Source organism: Leptonotus elevatus, chromosome 8 (genome assembly GCF_054856555.1).
Source record: "Leptonotus elevatus isolate MCC_2025b chromosome 8, RoL_Lele_1.0, whole genome shotgun sequence".
NCBI lineage: Eukaryota > Metazoa > Chordata > Actinopteri > Syngnathiformes > Syngnathidae > Leptonotus > Leptonotus elevatus.
In genome coordinates, this window is record NC_141246.1 from 19337774 (window position 1) to 19359458 (window position 21685).

The 21685-nt window shown below is 37.8% G+C and overlaps 1 protein-coding gene across 5 annotated transcripts; it reads left to right on the top strand.

Annotated features, from left to right (window-relative positions):
* The first annotated feature begins 1820 nt into the window (after nucleotides 1-1820).
* tmc6b (transmembrane channel-like 6b) lies at nucleotides 1821-20493 on the top strand. 5 transcript variants are annotated; one of them, XM_086082738.1, is made up of 21 exons: nucleotides 1821-1890; nucleotides 7791-7948; nucleotides 9247-9377; nucleotides 10034-10186; nucleotides 11062-11217; nucleotides 11438-11546; nucleotides 11630-11714; nucleotides 12298-12555; nucleotides 12651-12865; nucleotides 14303-14447; nucleotides 15912-16067; nucleotides 16226-16404; nucleotides 16515-16605; nucleotides 16699-16796; nucleotides 18562-18657; nucleotides 18750-18825; nucleotides 18902-19035; nucleotides 19144-19320; nucleotides 19399-19477; nucleotides 19555-19641; nucleotides 19997-20493. In XM_086082738.1, the coding sequence occupies exons 2-21, from the start codon at nucleotides 7893-7895 to the stop codon at nucleotides 20009-20011; spliced, it is 2496 nt and encodes an 831-aa protein (XP_085938864.1). In that variant the 5' UTR covers nucleotides 1821-1890; nucleotides 7791-7892; the 3' UTR covers nucleotides 20012-20493. The 5 variants fall into 5 exon arrangements, with proteins under 5 accessions (XP_085938864.1, XP_085938860.1, XP_085938862.1 ...); XM_086082734.1 differs by having other exon boundaries at nucleotides 19399-19641; XM_086082736.1 differs by having other exon boundaries at nucleotides 1833-1890; nucleotides 7794-7948; nucleotides 19399-19641.
* Nucleotides 20494-21685: the final 1192 nt, after the last annotated feature.

Sequence of the window (21685 nt, forward strand, 5' to 3'; positions counted from 1 at the left end):
ATTCTGCAAAAGTAAAACTACAAAATACTACTACTCATAATAATAATAATAATAATAATAATAATAATGATAATAATAATAATAATAATAATAATGGATACATTGCAGCATTGACAGCTTAAAGCCAAGAAAATAAATGTATTTTTTTTGTGATACAATGAAATATTGGATTTTGCTGAATGTTTTAAATATACACACACAAGTATATATCAGACAACACAAACACACTCATTTGTTGTTGTTGTTTTTTTAAAGAAAATAAATACAATTATAATTTAGCCAGTGTAGTAACATAGTTCAAAATAATTGCTCAGTATCTCTGAAAATTTCCATTAGGTGATGTTAAAATGCTACAACACAATTTTAAAATTGTAGTAAGTTAGTAACGGAGATAGGACATTTTGCATCATGCATGATGGTTCTGTTTACAAGTCTATTCATTTTTAGATCATTCCTCGGGAAGCTGCGTATGATTGCGGCTGCATCGGTGAGACCCCAGCTGCTAGAACACTTTTCCAGCAAATAAAAAAGGAGCATGTGTATTTATTTGCATTCTGTATTTAATAAATACAATACAAGTAATTTAATCGGAGCACTATGCTCATGACTGAATGCATGTTTGGAGCCGTTCCATCAGTAGATAAACCCAGTGAGCAAGATCAAGTGTGAAGTAATTTCAGAAAATGCCAAGTCAAATATTTTGGACACAAGTAAAGTAATTAAACATCATACAAAAATAAAGCATGAAAAAATAACTTCTATTTGGTATGACGTTTACCTGAACATTCATTCTTAAAGCCTTGCTTGGCAAATTTCCAGTGAAGAAAATTTCTAGGTTACGAGTTACAAAGGGCTAATTACACCACTGATGTGTGTTCACTGGCGCTTGGTGCTGTGGGCGGGATGCAGGGAGTCAACAGCCGCTGACTTAGAGCAGACGGAGGAGAAACGCGCCCGTCAGAGCAAAAATAACAGCTTTTAATATATATCGGCCATCAAAACAAAAAAAGAGGCTGATGCCGATTTACATAAAATGCTGAATATCGGTGCCGATTATCGGCCAGGCCGATTATCGGTCTATCCCTAATGTAGAATAGGCCCAAGGGCTACTCATATGGTCCTTGGGGGGTACCTGGTGCCCACGAAGTGACAATTACCAGTAAAGATATATTTATATTACAAGTATGACTGTACGGTCAGAGTACTTTTGTGGATGGGTGCATGCGTTGAAATTGACATTTATTAGAACCAATTAATCTGAATCTTCTTGAGGTTCTAAAGTTGTTGCAATTTTAAATTTTATAAGTATTTTTTACAACTTTATTTGGCAAACGTATTAACAAAACAAACAAAAACAGAATCACATTTTGCATTAAAATGAACATAACGCTGGGGATAAAAAAATAATATTCAAAATATATTCATACAAAACAATGAACTTAACACAAGCAGAAAAAAGCTTCTGCAAACAATGCATAATTGATCAACATAACGTTTAAAATCGCTGACGAAAACAAAAAGGCATGGACAATTTTGTCAAGTGTTTCCAAACACCCGTAGAGCAACTGGTACGAATCAGGCGGAACCACTGCGAGAAATGCCCGGGGGAAACCTAAATGTTACTTGCTTATCATAATCAATGTGCCTTGTTGCTAAATGCATAATTTCAGTGTTGGTCCGAGTGAAAAGTGTAATAAACAAGTTAAATTACGTGTCGAACTCAACACAGCATTGCGCTTTTACATTATGCACAATGTCCAAAAATCAAACACCCTATGAAGCATGATGGTTTCCCCCGTGCGGTCTCGTTTGGGGTGCTCAGTTGCTGACTGTTTTGACTATTGACTACTGGTAAAATGCGACTCGGCAATTTGTGAAGTTTCTGAGCTGGTGAGTGAATGCGGATTTATTTGATTTGTTATTATATTATTTCTCAATCAGTCAGGCTAAAGAAATTTAGATACTCTCCGACTTCACATCGAAAGTTTTGACAACTTAAATTGATCATTTGACGAAGTGCTATATCTGCCCGGGGCAATTATGACCAACTTTACAAACTACTTTGCAAGAGAGTCATTAATATGTACAATTTGTTCCTCTCTCCCGTCATCCAGAGGTCATAGGAAAACAATTGCAGACGTTTGAAACAAAAGCGAGCCGGGTTAATGAGTGTGTGTTTTCTGTTGAACAATGACAGGATGGTTTGTTGTTTAAGTTCCACGTAAACTGTATTTGAGCTTTCCCACGTTCCTAGATGGATGCATTGTGCTTAAACACGCAATGGAGCTTTTCAGTTCAGGATTTAGTAATTTTTCTCCCCTGTGGTCTGGATAAATGCGGGCAACCCACTTGAAGACTGAATTTGCTTTTCCTTTTGTGATTTATTCAGCCTGTATGCAAATTTGAACACTCATCTACACAATGTCTGTGTTTTAAACTTGAGTTATCCAGACTATTTGTTTTGGCAGTGGTGCAGCTTCCACCCCCCAACAGGCTTTGTTTAGTGGCTATGTCACCCCCACAGTATTCTGCCCCAGCTGTACTGTCCATGAGAACAAAATAAACAATTCAGTCAGTGCGCCTTTTTAACCCACAAGTTCAGAAGTCAATCTTAATGAAGACATACAGTATTATGTATTTCTCTTCTTTAAAACATAGAAAGGATAAACAACTACAGCATTCGATTTGGGGAAGGGTGTCGGTTAATTAAGTTGGTTTATCTAAGAAAGGGAAACCCCAACCTCTGTTCTGAGAGACCAATGGGCATTTATTACCAAGATGACAGATTTTTACTCCGCTGAGAAGAGGTGTTTGAATCGATCCTGGTAAAATGACATGTTCATACCATTAAGTCACTCAGTTTGTGTTGGAAGCTATTCAGATTTGCTCTTGGTAACATGGACATCATGTCAACAAATGAGAGTGACCAGAAAAAACGTTAACTTAAACATTCAATCACAGTGAAAACATTTATTTTCGTAAACGGCTCGGCAGGGCTACAAACAATTCCCTCCAGATATAACTTTTGTTTTGTTAAACTGATGATACTGATTAGAATCCCTCTACTGGCCAGTGTATATACGCTCCCTGTATTATCTGATTGTAATTAGGAGTGTGCCAAAAAATTTATTCTTATAAGACTCGCGATTCTCATTTAGTATGATTCAGAATCGATTTTAAATGTCACAAAATCGATTTTATTTAAATTATTTTATACTGTCTTGCCTTTGTCTGTGTCTGCCTTTATTTGGAGTGCTGTTCATGTTGTAGCCGATTTGGCCACTTAGGGGCAGTGTGGTTGTACGCGGTCTAATACACTGTTAAGTTGTAGCCACATTAGAGAGTAGAAGGAAAAAGTCCCGATCAAGTTATTCCAATAAAAGTTGTTTTTTTGCAGCGTGGAGCCGTTCTTTTGAGTGATAAAAGTGCCGCAAGTAGCGTGCTAATTAGCATTAGCGAGTCAGACTGGAGTAGATCATTACAATTCCTTGCACATCTATAGATTGAAGCAAAAATCATTGTCAATCAAATCATTTTGAAGCAAAAATCGTTCTTAATCGAAAATGGATTCTGAATCGAATCGTAGACCGAAAAATTGGAATCGAATCGAATCGTGAGACATTAAAAGATTCCCACCCCTAATTGTAATGCTTTTATAGTTAGATAATACTGTAACATGGTGGTATCAAAGGAGGCCTTAGAAATAATTTGTTCTTTATTTTGTGCAACGGCAACTAGAAGACTGTGTTTGTGACACTCATGCCAAGTTTGAATTAGATAAGGAACTGATGAATATACAGGTACATCAATTTAAGTTTAAGTTTTCAAGTGCAGTGTTGTGATTGACTCGGCTGACTTCCATGCAGCCGGCTTGGATTCTACTTGCTCTCCAATTGGCTGTCAACCAATCCAGGCTATAGTACACCTTTTGCCTGAAATCAGATGTAATATACGTAAACTCTGAATAGGATGCGGGGTGTAGAAAATGGGTGGACAAATGGATGTCAACACTGCACATGCTAAGTATGAGTGTATGGGTGAGGAGATGGAGAGAGACACCCATTCAACAAAATGTACACGGGAGCCTGCAACGAGGAGCACAATCCATTCCATTCCGTTAGTTCGACTCTAGTTGAGATTTCTAAACAGTTCTGCCCACAGGAATGAATCATTATAGAAAGTAAAGTGTTAGAAAGTCAAACTGCCTTCATAAAACCTTTTATTAACTCATTCACTGCCATTAACGGCTATAGACGAAAAAATTAATTTAAACTATTTCTATTAGTTAGACATTTTTTATCCACTTTTGTTAACAAGAGTATGAAACCTAGAATTTTTTAATAATTATTTTTTTTAATTTAGAACAGATATAAAATTGTGATTAATCGTGAGTTAACTAGTGAAGTTATGCGATTAATTACGATTAAAAAATATTAAATAATTTTTTTCCTTTTTTAAAATAAATAAATCATTGTAATTATTATTATTTTTAAATTTTTAATCATCTTTTTTTTAAGAAAAGATGATTAAAAATTAGGAGCGTCAGGTGATCATTTTTTTTAATCGTAATTAATCGCATGACTTCACTAGTTAACTCATGATTAATCACACATTTTTATCTGTTCTAATACAATTTTAAAAAAATCTAGATTTTCAGGAAAAAAATGGGGAAAATGTTAAACTAATAGAAATAGTTAAAATGAATTTTTGACATCTATAGTCGTCAATGGCAGTGAATGAGTTAATAGTATGGGCAATTAAGTAACATTTTGACAATTGTAATACAAGGAATTTGAAAAAAATTAGTGTTATTGCGAGTGTGAATGATTGTTCGCATATGTGTTCCCTGCAATTGACTGGCGACCAGTTGAGCGTTTCCCCCACCTACAAACAGAAAACAGCTCCAGCACACCCTAGTAAGGAAAAGCAGTTCAGGAAACGGATGGATGCAGTTAAGTCTTTAATCTTGCTGAACTGCAATGTAGTATGCAGAGATAACACAAGACTTGCTTGTTGACTGGCACATGATGATGATGATAATGATGATGGACAATGATTCAAAAGTTTCTGCACTATTTTTGAAGCGTAAGCGTCCCCCCCCCCAAGAAAATACTGAAATGCTGTTTACAAAGTTTACATACCCTTAGGGCAGGGCAAGTTTGGTCATAGAAAGCCGCAGTCCTGCATGTTTTTGATGTCTCACTCCTCGAACACAGCTGAGAGGCTGCCGCAGAACATAATGATGAGCTGATGATTTGAAACACCTGAGTTTGGGGGCAGGATACACTGAAAACGTGCAGCACTGCGGCTCTCTAGGACTGAACTTGCCTATCCCTGCCTTAGGGTATGAGCACAACTGTAATGACACAAAAATGCTATTAATCGTCTCCAAAATGAACATGCACTCTACTCATGTCAACTTAAACCTGTGAAAATATAAAAATAATTGCTGGATTTTATGGGCATTAAGCCTTTTTCTCACCATACAGTGTGCTCATATGTTTACATACTCGATATGTAAACTTTCAAGCACAACTGTATTAAGTGGGAAAATACTCACTCTTACACAGAGGATACCCTACATATTTAAAGACAGTTTATGATCTCTTAACTCATATAACAAACAAAATGTCACACAGTGTAGAGATATCCGTGCCCAGCTGCTTGTAGAACCCTCACATACAAATGAGTTGTGACAATCCAGCAGTCGAGAAACAATCAGAACTCTAGGCGTGGTTGACATTGCAGGCAGTCTTGGTTCTGGACAGACATTTCTCCTGAATGTAAGGTTGTTTGATGCGTGTTTGTAAAGCCGCACAGCATATCCGCTTTTGGTCTTTAGAGTACTGTATCTTTATTGGCACTGTAAAACCCAGAAACGAAGTGTAATGAACACAAACATTCAAACTTCCCCTATGACACATTTGTCACTAGCTTTGGGTAATGAGAGTTAAGTTTTCCATTATATAAGGTAGCAGAACCCCCCCCCCCCCCCCCCAAACATCAAATACTTCTAAGCTAATTCAAAGTGACAGTGTGTATTATTTAGTGCCATCTAGTGGTGAGCTAATAATTAATTCATTTTAAAAATAAAAATTTCAATAATATGCAAAAAATAAAAAAAATTCTTACAGGGGGCTGACATGTTTTGCTGCCATCTTTCTAGTACAGATACCCAAAGGTGAATAATTTTGCGAACATAGCTAGCATCTGGTGGTGCTTGTAGCTAGTGTCGGACCCCATTGATCGAACGCCGTTTACTTTCCACAGCTGGGGGCTGCCGCCGCTTGTCTCCCTCCCCTTTGCTCTCACTAGTTTTTGCTAGCTCCTCCTGCTAGCCGCTCCAGTTAGTACTTGATAGCCACTCTTGTTTGCTCGCCCTAAATAATAATTGGTGGTAGCTTTGGAAGTGTGGTCTTTCTGAGGCACCGTAGTGCGCGTGCTTAAAATCGTTGCATTCGATTAGTTCACCACTAGATGGCCCTAAATAAAGCTGTAGGGCTTAGCTTCTGTTGCCCCCTAGGCTGAATTATGCATTACAACAACAGGGCCGTCGGTCGCTTTGATATGACATAGTCAGGCTATGCCTAGCACCCGGCTCCTCACTATGTGATTTTTAGAGCATTTGTATTCGGTCTTGAAGTACAAGCGGTGAGGAAAAAAGATGGATTCTTTGGAAGAGGTGATTATTGTGCGGTTTCTGCTACACAAACGCAAACTAATATGTTAAGCTAGCTTTTAACAAATGGGAGACAAAGGCAACACTCCGCCCATTGCTATCTTAAATGCGTCATTTCCAGTGCACCAGCGCAGGAATGTCACTGGTCGACATGAAATGTGAAAGCTAAAATACTGAAAAATGCTAAAAGATTTTAGAGGCACTGATAGGCTGAATCAACACTGTGTCATCTCCTCTAGCAGAGGCTGTTGTTGAAAATGACTTCTTTTCTTTGTTACGCACTGCAGTTTTAAAGGCAACATGGCTCTTGGTCCTTTTAGAATGTGTTGTCCCAAAAAGCTTCAAGGACTTTGATTTGTTTCCTGAGTGTGACTGGTGTTGTGCATTCCATTCTTATTTGTTTGTGCTATTTGACAAGAAGTAGCACTGAGTGAAGCTTTCTCTGCTAACCATAGCTAGCTCGCCACCAGCCAACTGGTTACATACATATGATATTCTTGTAAACAAAGGTTTATAATATGTTGGTTAAAACCGTCTAGTTAATACTTTTATTGTTTTTACATTAGTGATTTTATACTTGCTAACAAATGATAAGAAAGTAAGATGGCTGAGGTTGGGTGCATTTAATCACTTGACATTGTGAATTCAGTTGTGTCCTGACCGCATCCACCCACACATACACACAATTCTGACAATACATCATTCTGTGTTCGTTCATGAATATTCATGTTATAAGGGACACTGTGGCATCTGACTCAGTCCTCATCACATGCAGTGCTTTACAAAGGAGCATGAGTGACTCAGACATAGTGACCTAACCTCTCATGACAATATGGATTAAATGGATCATTTTAAAAAGAGCCCTAATATGGTTTTGTAACTAGTAAACTATATGGTCATAATATTACTTTTTAACCTTACCAACATTCTAATACTTGGACAAAATCTCAAAGACCATACATTAAATAGACCGCTAGTTGAATGAATGCACCGGACAAGTCACAACTTGTGTGTTCAGATTCCAAAGTAGTGTGCTGGCTTTTCCTTCCTTTACCTGTCGTGTTCTCATGGTCCCGCCTCCTTATTTGTGTCTCCAATCCTCCCCTTTCAGCAGGTAGGGCCGTCAGCGCCATGGTGAGAGTGGAGTGCATTTCTGAGCTGGTAAGAGTGTGAACCCCCGCAGCAAGGAGTCAACACGCAGCAGGAGAGAAGAATGGCTCGGAATGTTAACTTCGACCTGGGTCACCCCCTCATGGAAGCTGGACTAGAGTGAGTGTGGAAATTCTTTCATATAGTGTAGTCTTGTACTTTTCTCTTTGGATTGTTTCAAGCTGTCCTGCTTTTGTCAGCAAAGTGAGTGGGCGGAGACTCTGAGAGTTAGAAACAAATTGTTCTGCTCCTGGATGTTGTGTTTGTCTGTACAAGGGTAGATCGTAATCCAGAGGTTTTGTTTGCTTGTTTGAACCTTCCTTAGTTCCATAAAGAGCCTCAAGTTTGTTCACGAGTTTCCCCATTCTGAGACCTTATTGTGCCTTTGTCTCATGAACCTAGAGCTACACTGTAATTACTGTTACACAACCATGCAGGTAGATTTTGAAAACATCACCCAGATGCATGTCTGTATTTTTCTCCATTATTTGTAAGCTTTGAAATGAAGGAAAGATGGAACACATAAAGGGAGAAACAAAAATAATTAATTGAGTGAAAATGTTCTCCTAAGTACGGAAGCGTATCGCATTCACTTGGAAAAAAAAAAGTCATTTTTTTCTGACTAATTTTTGGGGGGAGCTTTGTTTTTATTGCATATTTTCCCCCTTTTTTTGAGTATTTTTTTTTGTTTAAAAAATATTTTCGTCTGTTTTTCTGAATATTATTTTTCAGTTTTTTTTAAAAATATATTTTTTAAAGGATTTCCCCTCAGAAATTAGAGAACAAACCACAATACAGTATACATATTAATTCCTTTATTGAGAGCCAGTAAGTAAACATGACCATCTTATTGCATATGGAGGTATGCGGGAAAGTGTCCGCTACAAGTCACTTGGAGTTCAGAGGTTAAAAAAAAAAAAACTCAGAACACCAGCTCTGTTTTTCCGAATAATTGTTTTTCTGTTTTTTAAAAATACTTTTCCCCCCTGTTTTTCTGAATATTTATTTCCCCTGTTTTTTCGGAGTAATTTTTACTCCTGTTTTTCGGAAGAATTTTTTTCGGCCTGTTTATCGGAATATTTTTTTGGCAGAAAAAAAATATTATGAAAAACAGACAATTAAAGAAAAATACTCAAAAAAACAAAGCTACCCCCAAAAATTTGTCAGAAAAACAGGAGGTTTTTTTTCCCCAAGTGAATGCAATACGCTTCCGTACCTAAGAATCAGGGTTAAGCCCAAAAACAAACAAACAGCTAATGCATTGTAGAGTGATTTTTATGAACATGGGTGTTTTAGTGAAATATAAACTATTGGTGTTTTGTCTTGAAGTCGGACTTAATTCACGCATGTATCTTTGTGTTTATTGTGCTGTTTCTTGTCTTTGTGCATGTGCTCTTATCTGTGCATCATGGTGTCAGGAGCCCAGCAGATGAGGAAGGTGTTCATGACTCATTCCACCAGCTAATAGCAGAGCAGCTTCACAACGGAGACCTGGGCGAAGCCTTCGAGCTACAGCAACTAGAGAAAGAACTGGAAGAGGAGAACCGAGGTATGCCAAAATTCATTTGACCGTATGTTTTGAGTTTTTTGGTCATGTCTGTGATGTCTGTTTTTTGTGTGTTGTGACAGAATGATATTTGTGTTGTTTACGTAGTCCTTGGTTTAGCGTGTCTGTCAGATTGTTTTCGGGGTGGGGGGTTCCGTTTGGTTTCGCGGGGTTTGTTGGTTATGTTTGTGATGTTTGTCTTTTGTGTTGTGTAAAAAAAGAGAGAAAATGTGTTTAAATAAGAACAATTAAAAAAAGAGAAAGTTTATTGAAGACTACTACTGAGTACTGACATATAATATTTTTCACATTATCAAGTCAAATTTTCAGATTGCTCAGTGGTTCTCAAACTTTTTACGTAGGACCACCTCAACAAAAAAAAACCCATTTAAGTAGCTCCCCAAGTACCACCATAATGACCAAGAAAGTTAAGTGTAATTTAAAATAAACATAGTAATTTAGTAAGAGCAACTTTTTATTACTAAAAAGTGTTTAAATATATGATATATAATTTCTTATTGTAAGCCATTGTAACATTATGTACAGTTTGAACATTAACACTGAGATTTTGTTTACAGTATGACCATGGCAGGAGTCTGCTTTCAACCACATACATACTCCAGTGACTTTTACTTTGTATTTTTGTTTGAATTCCTTAGATTATGTGGCCCACCTGTCCAGCCCTGGGCCAGAACGCAGTGAGCGGGGGGATCATAGAAGACTGTTGGGAACAGAACCTGACCCTTCCACTGGTGAACGTTGGTCTTCAGCCACCTTGAATATCCTGTCTTCCATGCCCAGTCGCACCATCGGTTGGTCTTACCAAGTCTATAGAAATAGTGCTCGTTAGCCGTCTTGTATGTTATTGCACGTTGACATTTTGGCAGACAACACAATTGAATATTCGCTCGTCAGTCATGGAAACACCATGGACCTTGTTTACTCAATGTTTGTGTGCACAAAAGTTTCAATCTTCAATATTAATTGTGCTCGTAAACAAACATAAAAACTGATCAACTAGTTATGTGCACCCAGGATTGCCATTTTACACGTTACACCCAAGCCTGTAAAATACTGGGAATTGTAGATGCAATTAGACTAATTTGCATATGTAATGTGATTTATCAAACCAGACGTTGGTTTATGTTGCTTTTTTTTTCTTTCAAATACAGCATCTAAAAGGTAGTGTTCACTGACACCGCTGTGTGTAACAACAAGTTATTGTGTTAGTAAATCAGGCCATACGTGTACATGTGGTTGATGCTGTCCGATAAATAAGTTGATGTGTTGTACCAAACATGCAACCTGCTTTCTTCAGCTGAGCAGAGTTTCATGAGGAAGCAGACTGTGTGTTATTTTCCTGTCAGCATCTTTGGCAGGTCAGGTGCTTCAGCATGTACAGTATCATGTGGCAGAAGCTTGAATTCTTTTGAATTTGTCTTAAAAATAATGTCTGCTGGCAAGAGTTTTAACATTGGAACCACATGAAATATTTACAGTAAGTCTGTAGTATATACTATTTAGCATTGCTAAAATAGAAATACAGGTAGTGTATCATTTTTGTGACACAAAATGGCTCCCATACTGTCTAAATTACACATATGCCTTCATGAATCCTGAAGCCATTTTTACAGAGTTTTACTGGATTCTAAATGGAGCTGTCTGTTTTCCGAACTGGTATTTTCAGGTCGCAGCAGGGGAGCCATCATCTCTCAGTACTACAACAGGACCATGCAGCTTCGGAGGCGCAAGCAGAGCAGACCTTCCATCCAAGATTTCTCACGCTCGGCTAGACCGAGCATACTAGGTTACGGCATCGAGGCAGACAGTATTGATGCACAGGGTGAGAAGAATGAACCACTGTTAAAGCAGGCACATCAATCAAAACAAAGTTATCAATGTAATAAGGAAAAGCTCTCTTGGATATGTATTAATCCAACACTATGATCATAATTGTAATACAACAACAAAATAACAAAAACAATTTTTTCTAACACCTATTTCCTGTTGTCTCATATATATGTTTATCAATTTTTTATTTACACAAAGTATTTGTGTTTTAGTCAATAAAAGGGATCGTCTGGTGAATAACTTGCAGAACCTGTCGGTAAGCGACAGAATCAGGATGCTACGGGCTATGCCGCTCAGTGTAGCAGAAAAGAGTGAGCTCAGGTACAGTAGTGTTTGACCATATTTTGTATGGAAGGCTTCTACTGTCTACTGAATGTTGTGTTTGCGTCTGTGCTCGTGTGCAGAAGGTTAGCTTTGCAAAAGGAGAGACGCACTCTGTCTGGCAAACAGATCCCCTGCTGCAGTCGACTCAAATATTACATCATCATTGTGAGTTACTGTCACCGCCAAGATCCCTTTTCTTCCAACAATTCCCCCCATTTTCTGCACTGTAAAAAAAAAAAAAGAGTAATATTTACTTGGGGGAAAAAACAGTAAAATTCTAAGTAAAATTTACAAGGAGAGTTTTGAGTACATTTTACCAGTTAAGAAAAAAAAAGTCATGCCACTCTTGCTGTCGGCCAGTTGCTACTATACTGCATTGATGGTGTGTCCAAAATTAGACCAAAAACGGGTCTCTTGGAGGTACAAGGATTCCCGCCTGACGCCATCAATATACTAACACACAGCAGGAGCGGCATGGCTCATGTGGTAGAGTGGCTGTCTCCCAACCTGAAGGTTGTGGGTTCGTTCCTCAACCCATAAGTAGCTTTAAAAATAAATAAATAAACTGATAAAATGTACTCAAAAAGTAAAAAAAAAATAATAATTATTTTTTCAAGTAAATACTACAGTACTTTTTTCTAGTTACTTGCTTATATATTCACAATGTCCCCTGTTATGAATCAATTTAGTAAGCACCATTCGGTGTATCATTTTCTACAGTAAAAGTAAACCACATTCTTGCTCTCAGGCTGCAAGACAAAGTTGGTACAGTTGGCTGTCGTTCGTGCACTCACTGCAGCTGTGGCAAGTGGCACTCAAGCGAGTGAGCGGCCGCTTCGGCAGCGGGGTCCTGTCCTACTTCCTGTTTCTCAAGACCCTGCTCTTCTTCAACCTTTTCGTCTTTCTGATGACCGGTGTGTTTGTAGTGCTTCCTCAGGCAGTGCACCCTCCAGCTCTGTCTGATGGCAGACGCTCTTTTACTGGACTGGAGCTTCTTACTGGAGCTGTAAGTCGTGTTTTCATGGTATTCTGCATATCACAAATGCCATTAGGTCTTTTTTAGAATATTATTTAAACAGTGTCCATCTGTTCACGTTTCAGGGGTATTTCTCAGACTCAGTGATGTACTATGGGTACTACTGTAACTACACGCTGCGTATGAGCTGCAGGAATGAAAGTGGAGGGCAGTATATATCCGTGTCTAATGGAACCAATCTGGACTGCGCGTTGAAGCATCTGCCTTACAAGATGCCACTTGCCTATTTCTTTACTATAGGCATGGCCTTCTTTGTCACATGTATCATCCTTGTGTACAGGTACGCATTTATTATAGAGAAATGTGGACTGTAAACTCACACTATGGAAACACCCCGACTGTAATGACAAGTTTGCTCTATATTATTTATTCGGTTGTTACCAAAATAACTATGAGATTCATTTTTCAAAAATTATTTCCAGTTTAATACATTTTATAGAAACTTTATTTGGAAGTACGCCGCCATTGTTATGAAAGCAAGGTAAGCCTCCATAGCGTTCCTAAAGAAACAACATGCGATCGGGAGACTCCCTCATCCCCACGTCGTGCTCTTGTTATTTATCAGACGCATTCAAGAGTAATTATTAGGAACGCTACGGAGACTTACCTTGCTTTCTTTATAGACGTTTCACATTGCTCGGCAGAGAGCCAGTTGCCATTCTACGTCACTACGCACTGAATGCGTTGCGACGTAAGTAACAATGGCGGTGTAATAATATAATATAATGTAATGTTGGTAACAACCAAATAAATAATATAGAGCAAACTCGTCATTATAGTCGGGGTGCCTTTTAAAGGGGAAGTCAAACGGCATTTTCTAATTAACTCATTCACTGCCATTGACGGCTATAGACGTAAAAAATTCATTTGAACTATTTCTATTAGTTTAACATATTTTTACCACTTTTGTTAACAAGAGTGTGAAAAACTAGATTTTTTTTATTGTACATTTAGAACGGATATAAAATGTGTGATTAATCGTGAGTTAACTAGTGAAGTCGATTAATTACGATTACAAATTTTAATCACCTGGCGCCCCTAATTTTTAATAATCTTTTCTTTTCTTTTTTAAATTGCGTCAGACAATTAATTTTTTTAATTGTTATTCATCACATGACTTCAATAATTAACTCCCGATTAATCATACATTTTATATCTGTTTTAAATGTTCAATATGGTTTTTTTTGGTCATACTCTTACATACACTTATTAACAAAAGTGGAAAAAGTGTAAAACTAATAGAAATAGTTTAAATAAATTTTTGACATCTATAGCTTTCAATGGCAGTGAATGAGTTAATACTGAATTTGTGGAAGCAGCAAAATCCAGCCGTCTTTATCCATCTCAGGGTGTGGCCATTTTGCCACTTGCTTTCGACTAAAGATGACATTACAGTTGCTCAGGGCTCAGGTAACAACCAATCACAGCTCACCTGTTTTCTGAAGCTGAGCCGTGATTTGGTCGTTACCTGACCCCTGAGCAACTGTGATGTCATTTCCAGTCGACATCAAGTGGCAAAATGTCCGCCGCCTTAGATAGATAAAAACTGCTGCTTTATTCATATTACACAAACGCAATATTAATCTTTTAAACTAGTGGCACTGCATAGAACATATTGTAAATATTTTTTTTTTAGATTGACTTCACCTTTCATTGAATGATATACAGGACTGTACTTGTACATTTTGTGATGCACTTTCATGTTATCTTTCACCAGTATGTCAAAGTCATTTGGTCGAAGCTTCCGAATTGACAAATCTCATAGCATCCTTGCCATAAAAGCCTTCTGCTCCTGGGACTTCAAGGTCATCAAAAAGTCTTCTGTTAAACTCATGTCCGGGAATATCTGCACCCAGCTTAAGGTACAAGGACAAATAACCTTACGTACTGTTTTTACACTTATACTAGTACTTTAACCATGTTTCCACTATACAGCAGAGGTGGGTAGAGTAGCCAAAAAGTGTACTCGAGTAAGAGAAGCGTTACTTCAAAATAATATTACTCAAGTAAAAGTAAAAAGTAGTCATAAAAAAAATCAAGAAAAAAAACCAAGTAAAAAAGTATTCGCTGAAATGAATACTCAAGTATTGAGTAAATGCTTGAACATGAAGTCTGATTTATTTTTAAAAACAATGTCATCAGACTGACAAAAACATAAAATTGTGTGGAAATGCTGACATCTTCAAATCATAAAATTAAAAATAAATAAATAACTTTTTGAGCTCGAACAACGGTGCAAGCAGACACGCAGAACACACACATTGTTATGGCTCGTGTTTGTCTTTGTTTGTTTATTGAACATAAGACCACAGGTCATAAACTTGGAATAAAAATAATATCACAACGATATAATGCTAATATTACATGTATCATTATACAAATACATGCACTGTATACATTTGGTTATTTATTGTTGAAATGTATGTTCTATGTTGTTTCATTTGATTTCAAATAACATCTATTTTTTATTACAACAAAGCTGATGCACTATAATCGCTCAGTAGAGATTCATTTGTCCATTAACCAAAAGTCTTAACACCAAGCATGCACAATTCATTCATTAATATCAAAATAAATCTACGTAAAATCACATTTAAAATCATCCCCAAAGCCTCATGCTTTAAATTTATTACCAAAGACTAAAACGAAGGACATTTTTGCTATAATTATAGTTATTTTTAGTTAGGTTTGTAAACATAAAATGTAGTTTCTGTTAGTTTTCATAAAAAAATTAAAAAAAAGGTTTTATTTTGTTAAGTTAAAAAAATATATATTTTAGTTTTAGTTTTGTTGTTAGTTTTAGTTAACTAAAATAACCTTGCCACTCAGTCAAGTGGAGCGCTTACGTGAAAATACGGTAAATCTAATACATGAATGGGGCGGCGGGTAACGACTCAAGTGAGCCCAATGTAGTGGCGTAAGAGTAGCGTTTCTTCTTCACACATCTACTCAAGTAAAAGTAAAAAGTATTGTGTGGTAAAACTACTCTTAGAAGTAATTTTAAAAAAAGTTACTCAAGTAAATGAAGTAAATGTAACCCGTTACTACCCATCTCTGCTATACAGTTGAGCTCTCCCACTATCTACTAAGACAATTAATTAAACAAATAATTGGGAACATTTCTTCTTTGAGCTTCTCAGTGCTTTTTGGCAAGCTTTTGTGGGGACATAAAACTGCAATAATATGGTACAGATCTGAATACTGAAATACTGTATTTACAAAAAGCACATATCAAACAGATTTATTTAGCTACTTGGTGGGGAAATGGTGAAGAATACGATACGAAACATGTTCTCACGTCGTGTCTGTCGATCCCCAATTTGCAGGAGCTGCTAGCAGAGGTCAATCATAAACATTCCAAAAACACTCCATGCCAGACGCTGTGGAGAGTGGCGGTCCACTTTCTGGCGTGGGCTATTTGTGTAGCGAGCACCACCGCTTGCGTGCTCTCCATCTACTTCTTCTCTGAATACATGCACCGGGTATGACGCTGTGGTAGCATTTTCACTACATTGATACATTACTGAAGGAACAGTATAGCAGTTATATCATGCTGGTGATTTTGTCATTTTAGTGTAAAAACAATCCAACATTTGATGTCACAAAGAACTGTAATAATGCACTCCCTTTGTCTCACTAGAACCTCCAGCAAAGTTCTCGCAGTGTGACCAAGGACCCCTTGCTGAACGAGGCCAGCCTGCTGGCGCTCCCTGTGGTGGTGTCCTGTATAAACTTGCTGCTGCCTATTATGTTCAACCTTGCGGCATGGATGGAAGACTACGAGTCACCTTCCGTCCGCACATACGTTGCCATTGGCAGGTATGACCACCAGAGCAATTGCATGTGCGCGCATACTATCCGGCGATTGTTAAAAAGGAAAACAGAGTGATGCGATGTACGGTAGTTACCACCAGCATGTCGTGTTCCAGAAACTTGATGTTAAAAGTGAGCGTGCTTGGAGTACTCTGCTACCATTGGCTGGGTCGGGTGGCCGCTGATCCAAGCAGCATTGGCCTGAAGGTAACGGCGCGTCATGATGATAAGAAATCATTTTGGAGTTTCAATTGTGTTGTTTTGTTTTTGTGGATGTGTGATGCTTTCTTTCATCCGCAGTGCTGGGAGAGTTTTGTTGGCCAAGAACTTTATCGCTTCCTGTTAATAGATTTCATCTTTGCTCTACTAGACACCTTGTTTGGAGAGTTTCTTTGGAGGTGGGTCATTCATAATTCTGTCTTTTGATCAGTGTTTATTGGTTAATTATAGCAAAAATGTGTGGCAAGAGAGTTTTTATTAGTATATGCTGGTTAGGGATTTAGGTAATAAGGGAGTTAGTTAGGTGCCTCGAGGGTCAGTGACCGACAACATGCAGCAAATGGTGGACTAGTGGTGGGAAAATGCTTTCTGTTTGCATCAGTGCGTCTCAGAATTAGAGTGGAAGTGTAATGGCAGTCAGATGGGAAAGTTTACGATTTGTTTGGCTTTGGCATTAGTGTTAATTTTATCCTCCGTTTTTAAATTTAGTTTGTTTTAGTCCAGTTTCAATCACGCTTGTTAGTTTTTAAACATAGTGGCTACTACAGCTCCATGCTACGAACTAGTAAATTAGCCAGCATTAGTTAGCAGTCGGATTAACATTATTGTTGGAACGTTATAGCCGTTGGATTAATGTTATAACTATATACAGTAGCGGTGTTAGAAAAAATCGATCCGGCAATATATCACGATATTACAGCGCACAATTCTCGAATCGATTCTATATGCGGCCGAATCGATTTTTTAAACATACATTGTTTTATGGGAATATTCAACAAAACGTCTTACTTAGGGTTAGGATTCACACATTAAGCATGGAAGAATGTTATATTAATGGAACATTAAGCCTTAATATTTTATTTCAGTGCTGTTCAAACATGAAACAGACTGCAACCTGTTTGTTAAATGCAGTGGCTCAGTTATAAGCCTGAATTTTCAGATAAATAAATACATTTTCATACAAATCTTACAATGTACATGTACAAGTTTACTGATTAGTATTTTCTAAATTTAAGTTAAAAAAACAACAAATGGCAATAATCAATTTTTAGATTCGTATTGGGATTAATCGGTATCAAATCGAATTGTGACCCATGAATCGTGATATGAATCGAATCGCCAGGTACTAGGCAATTCACACCCCTAATATACAGTATATATATATTTTCATCTTTCGCCATGCATCCACCTCCTGTCTGTTCCATGTCTTTGTGCATGTTGCACTCGCTAGATGCAGATTTGAAAGGGGGTGTGTCACATGACAGTGTCACAGTGACAGATTAGCAGAGACAGGATTTTACAAAATTATATAATTTTCGTCTCGTCTGTTCATGAACTAAAATGTTCATAAATTGTAGTCCAGTTTTTATTAAGTGAAGTACTTTTTCGTCTCGTCTTCATTAGTCTATGAAATTGCATACTGATTTAGTCCCAGTTATTGTTTATTAACTCATTCGCTGCCATTGACGGCTATAGACGTCGATTTTTACTGGGCTGGCAGTAAATGAGTTACTGAGGGTTTTAGTCCATTCTACTGTAGTTTTTGTCCGATGAAAAATGTGTGTTGACGAAAATATTATCACTACTTGGCATACATTTGATTCTGCCCTCTCTGGAGTGCCATTGGAGAGGAATCTTGAATAGCGGCAGTTGTCGTCAGAATTTCACTTACAATCATGGACATGGATGCCATAAAATCATTTAAAAACTGGTTCTTTACTGCAGTTGGTAGTTTTTTTGCACTCACTGGACTGATAATAGATCAATATTCAGAACAGAAAGTCATCTAAACTGCAGATTCCACGGCCATCAGACAAATGTCTCCTGGAAAAAAAGTTTAAAGGTCAAGACCAACTGATACTGATATGACATGTATCACTGATATCGCATGCATCAAATGTTTCCTTTCTCATGTCACTTTCTCAGTGTTCCTCTGATCTACAGGTTGTTTTCAGAGAAGGTGCTGAGGAAGAAGAGGAAACCAGTGTTTAATATTGCCAAAAATGTCCTTGACCTCATCTACGGGCAAACGCTGGCCTGGTACAGTCTTGAGCTCGTCTGCCTCTGATGTACACTGTATAAAGCTCACTGTTAACTGATGGATTACGCCATTTGAACATTGTGTTATTCAGGTTGGGTGTTCTCTTCACTCCCCTGCTGCCTGCCGTGCAGATATTGAAACTCTTGCTGCTTTTTTACATTAAGAAGGTGCTTTGTCATTTTGAGACTGTGTAAATAGATGCAGAATGAAACCTAATATTTGTATGCAATTTCCTCCCCTTAGAGCAGTGTGATGATGAACTGTCAAGCCCCCAGTAGGCCATACCGAGTCAGCCAAATGACCACCATCTTCATCACTCTACTCTGCTTCCCCTCCTTCCTCGGAGCCTCCGTGTGTGTCACTTACACCATGTGGAGGTAAACATACATTGCGCATCATTTGCATGAAGTCCCCGTTCATCACTACGTCCAAACAGAGAGCACCTCTGACAAAAATACTTTGACCGGTTGTGCCTTTCTGTCCAGCATCACGCCCTCTTCGTCATGCGGCCCCTTCCGTCAACTCAAAACAATGTTCCAGGCTGGAAAGCGTTGGGTGGAGGACCTAGAAAAGGAAAATCCCAATTTATCAATGTTGGCCAGGGCTCACTCGTATTTGGTGGAGAACCCACTCTTCCTGTTTGTGGGAGCAGGCATTTTCCTGTTAGTACTCAACAATGACAATCTGATATCACTGTGCGGGTGATATTGTGATGACGGAATATCTGTTCTTCCCATCAGGATCGTCATCTATTTCCACAGTCAAGTGGTGGATGGTCAAAGGAAAATCATTCGCTTACTCCAAGAGCAGATTGAGAATGTATGTAAAGTTGCATTTAATACCTGCCTAAATGTTATTTTCCCTATCATCCCACTTTGTATCTTTCACCTGCTCAGGAAGGAGAAGACAAGAAGTTTCTCATCACTAGCCTGCAGTCCATCCATGAGCAGAGACAAACCCCCAACCGGCGGCTCACAAGCCAGGTGAGTAAGTCTGGGTTTAAGTGCTCGGTTCCAATTTAGTGTCTATGTCAGACTTGTCTTCTCTTGTTTTTTTGAATGTATATTTCAAGTGAGTGTGTAGTCGCATTGGCAAGAAACCAAATTCACATCTGATGTGTATCCACATTTGAAAAAGACTGTTTTCCAATATGAGTAGATAACGTGCTCTTTCTGTTCCCATATCCAAATTGGGCTGCAGGATGGAAAAAAAGAAGACAATTTTGTCTATTGAACAATGCAGTGTAAATCCAGACCAAGATACTTTTCTAAGCGATTACACCTACATTGTAAAAGAATGCCAACAATGCTCACTGGCAACTTTTTTTCCCCCCCCTAGGATTCTGCCTGCTGAGACACCAACTATTGTATTCAAGCAGACAAGCTTCCTTCAAACCTGAAGCCCTTTTATCTGGAAAAATCACTTGACAAAGGGTAGTGGCATTTGACCAAAAATGCTTCATGCATTTGTTGAACTGATTTTAGGAGTATTTGATGAGGAAAGGTTCTCTGAGGAAAAGGCAGATGAAACAAAGGTTTCGGCATAGGTAAAATACATGAACTCCAATGTTAGGAAGTCAAAATAATGGACTGTACAAGATTGACGTAACTGATTTAATTAGTTGGAAAATTGTAGATGCACTTTCATGTCAACTGTGAACTGTTTTCATTTTAGCTCTTGTTTGTAAAGTGTGCGGTAGTCCTTTTTTTTTTTTTTTTACATTGTGGTATAATTTTTATAAGTGCCTGTGCTAGATTTAAATTGTCTTAACATCTGCTTGTTTTTAGATTTATAACTCTTTAGTTATACTTATTAAAATTAAATTATATTTTATACACATCGTGTACTTGTAATAAATGACAGGGTACACGCGGGACAAACAATCACACCTACAGACAATTAATGTCTAGACAATTAAAGTCTTCAATTGAGCTAACGTGCATGTTTTTGGAATGTGGGAGGAAACGTAAGAACCCAGAGAAGAGGATGTGAGTACAGGGAGAACATAACACTGCATTGAAGGGTCTGAGCCCAAGATTCAAATCCAGAACTGTTGCCTCGGAGACAGAATTGTAATGCACATGCACCAACATTTGTAATAATTTGCACAACTCTCTGCTTTGTCAAATGCTAAATATTCGAGACATAGTACACCACAAGAGTTGTTAATGATACAATTGGTGGGAAAAATAACTATACCCAGTAAATAATGTAAATCTGTAGAACGACATAAATGTGTACTTTTTAACAAATCTTACACATTCATATTTTTTTTTAAGATGAGAGAACATATTTGCCTCAATATAGAAAACACAACACTAATTATTGAATTTTTTTATGGAACTATTGCATTTGACAGCATCCTTTAATCTACACAGTGTCCCAAATATTCAGATTATGCCTGACTCAGTGACTTTAGTTCTTCATTTAGTTTGTAATGCAGCAAGGATTCTTCGTTGATGGACGACATTTTGTTATTATTCCCCTCATTGTTAGTGGCTTGTCATTTCTGCACGTTTGCTTTGCTCCTGTTATGCTAAGGAGGCAGGCGGGAGCAAAGAGCACCCTAGAATTACAAACATGGAATAAAACTGTAAACAAAGTCTCATTCAATTGATTTTCTTAACAATAGTGGATATAAAAGTTATACGCACCCTTGTTCAAAATGTATAGGTTTTTGTGGCATCAAAAATGAGACAAAGCCAAATCATTCCAGTCAGGCCTGGACCCGCATCCCTGTGTAGCATTTGGATTGCAGCAGCTCGGCCACCTGGTCCACATTCAGAAAAACGCCTTTTTGCCTGCCCAGGTGAGCAAAAGAAGAGATCATTGTCCTTTAGTGAAGCTGCAGCCTGCACATGGCCCTGCAACAACTTCAAATATATATTTTTATTATAATGTTAATATATTTTTTGTGTGAATTTTAAGTTGTTTGGTGTTTTCCTTTAATCCCCACAAAGTCATTTTATCCATACAGGCTCAAATACACTGTTATGCATACTGTGAACCCCAATATTTGTGGGGGAT

What these genes read in the sequence shown, in the direction of transcription:
- tmc6b (XM_086082734.1), top strand. Translation starts at nt 7,893, where the DNA reads ATGGCTCGGAATGTTAACTTCGACCTGGGTCACCCCCTCATGGAAGCT. An exon ending in TGTATCATCCTTGTGTACAG is followed by an intron (nt 12,866 to 14,302) that starts GTACGCATTTAT and finishes ATCTTTCACCAG; the next exon opens with TATGTCAAAGTCATTTGGTC. An exon ending in TACGGGCAAACGCTGGCCTG is followed by an intron (nt 18,658 to 18,749) that starts GTACAGTCTTGA and finishes TGTGTTATTCAG; the next exon opens with GTTGGGTGTTCTCTTCACTC.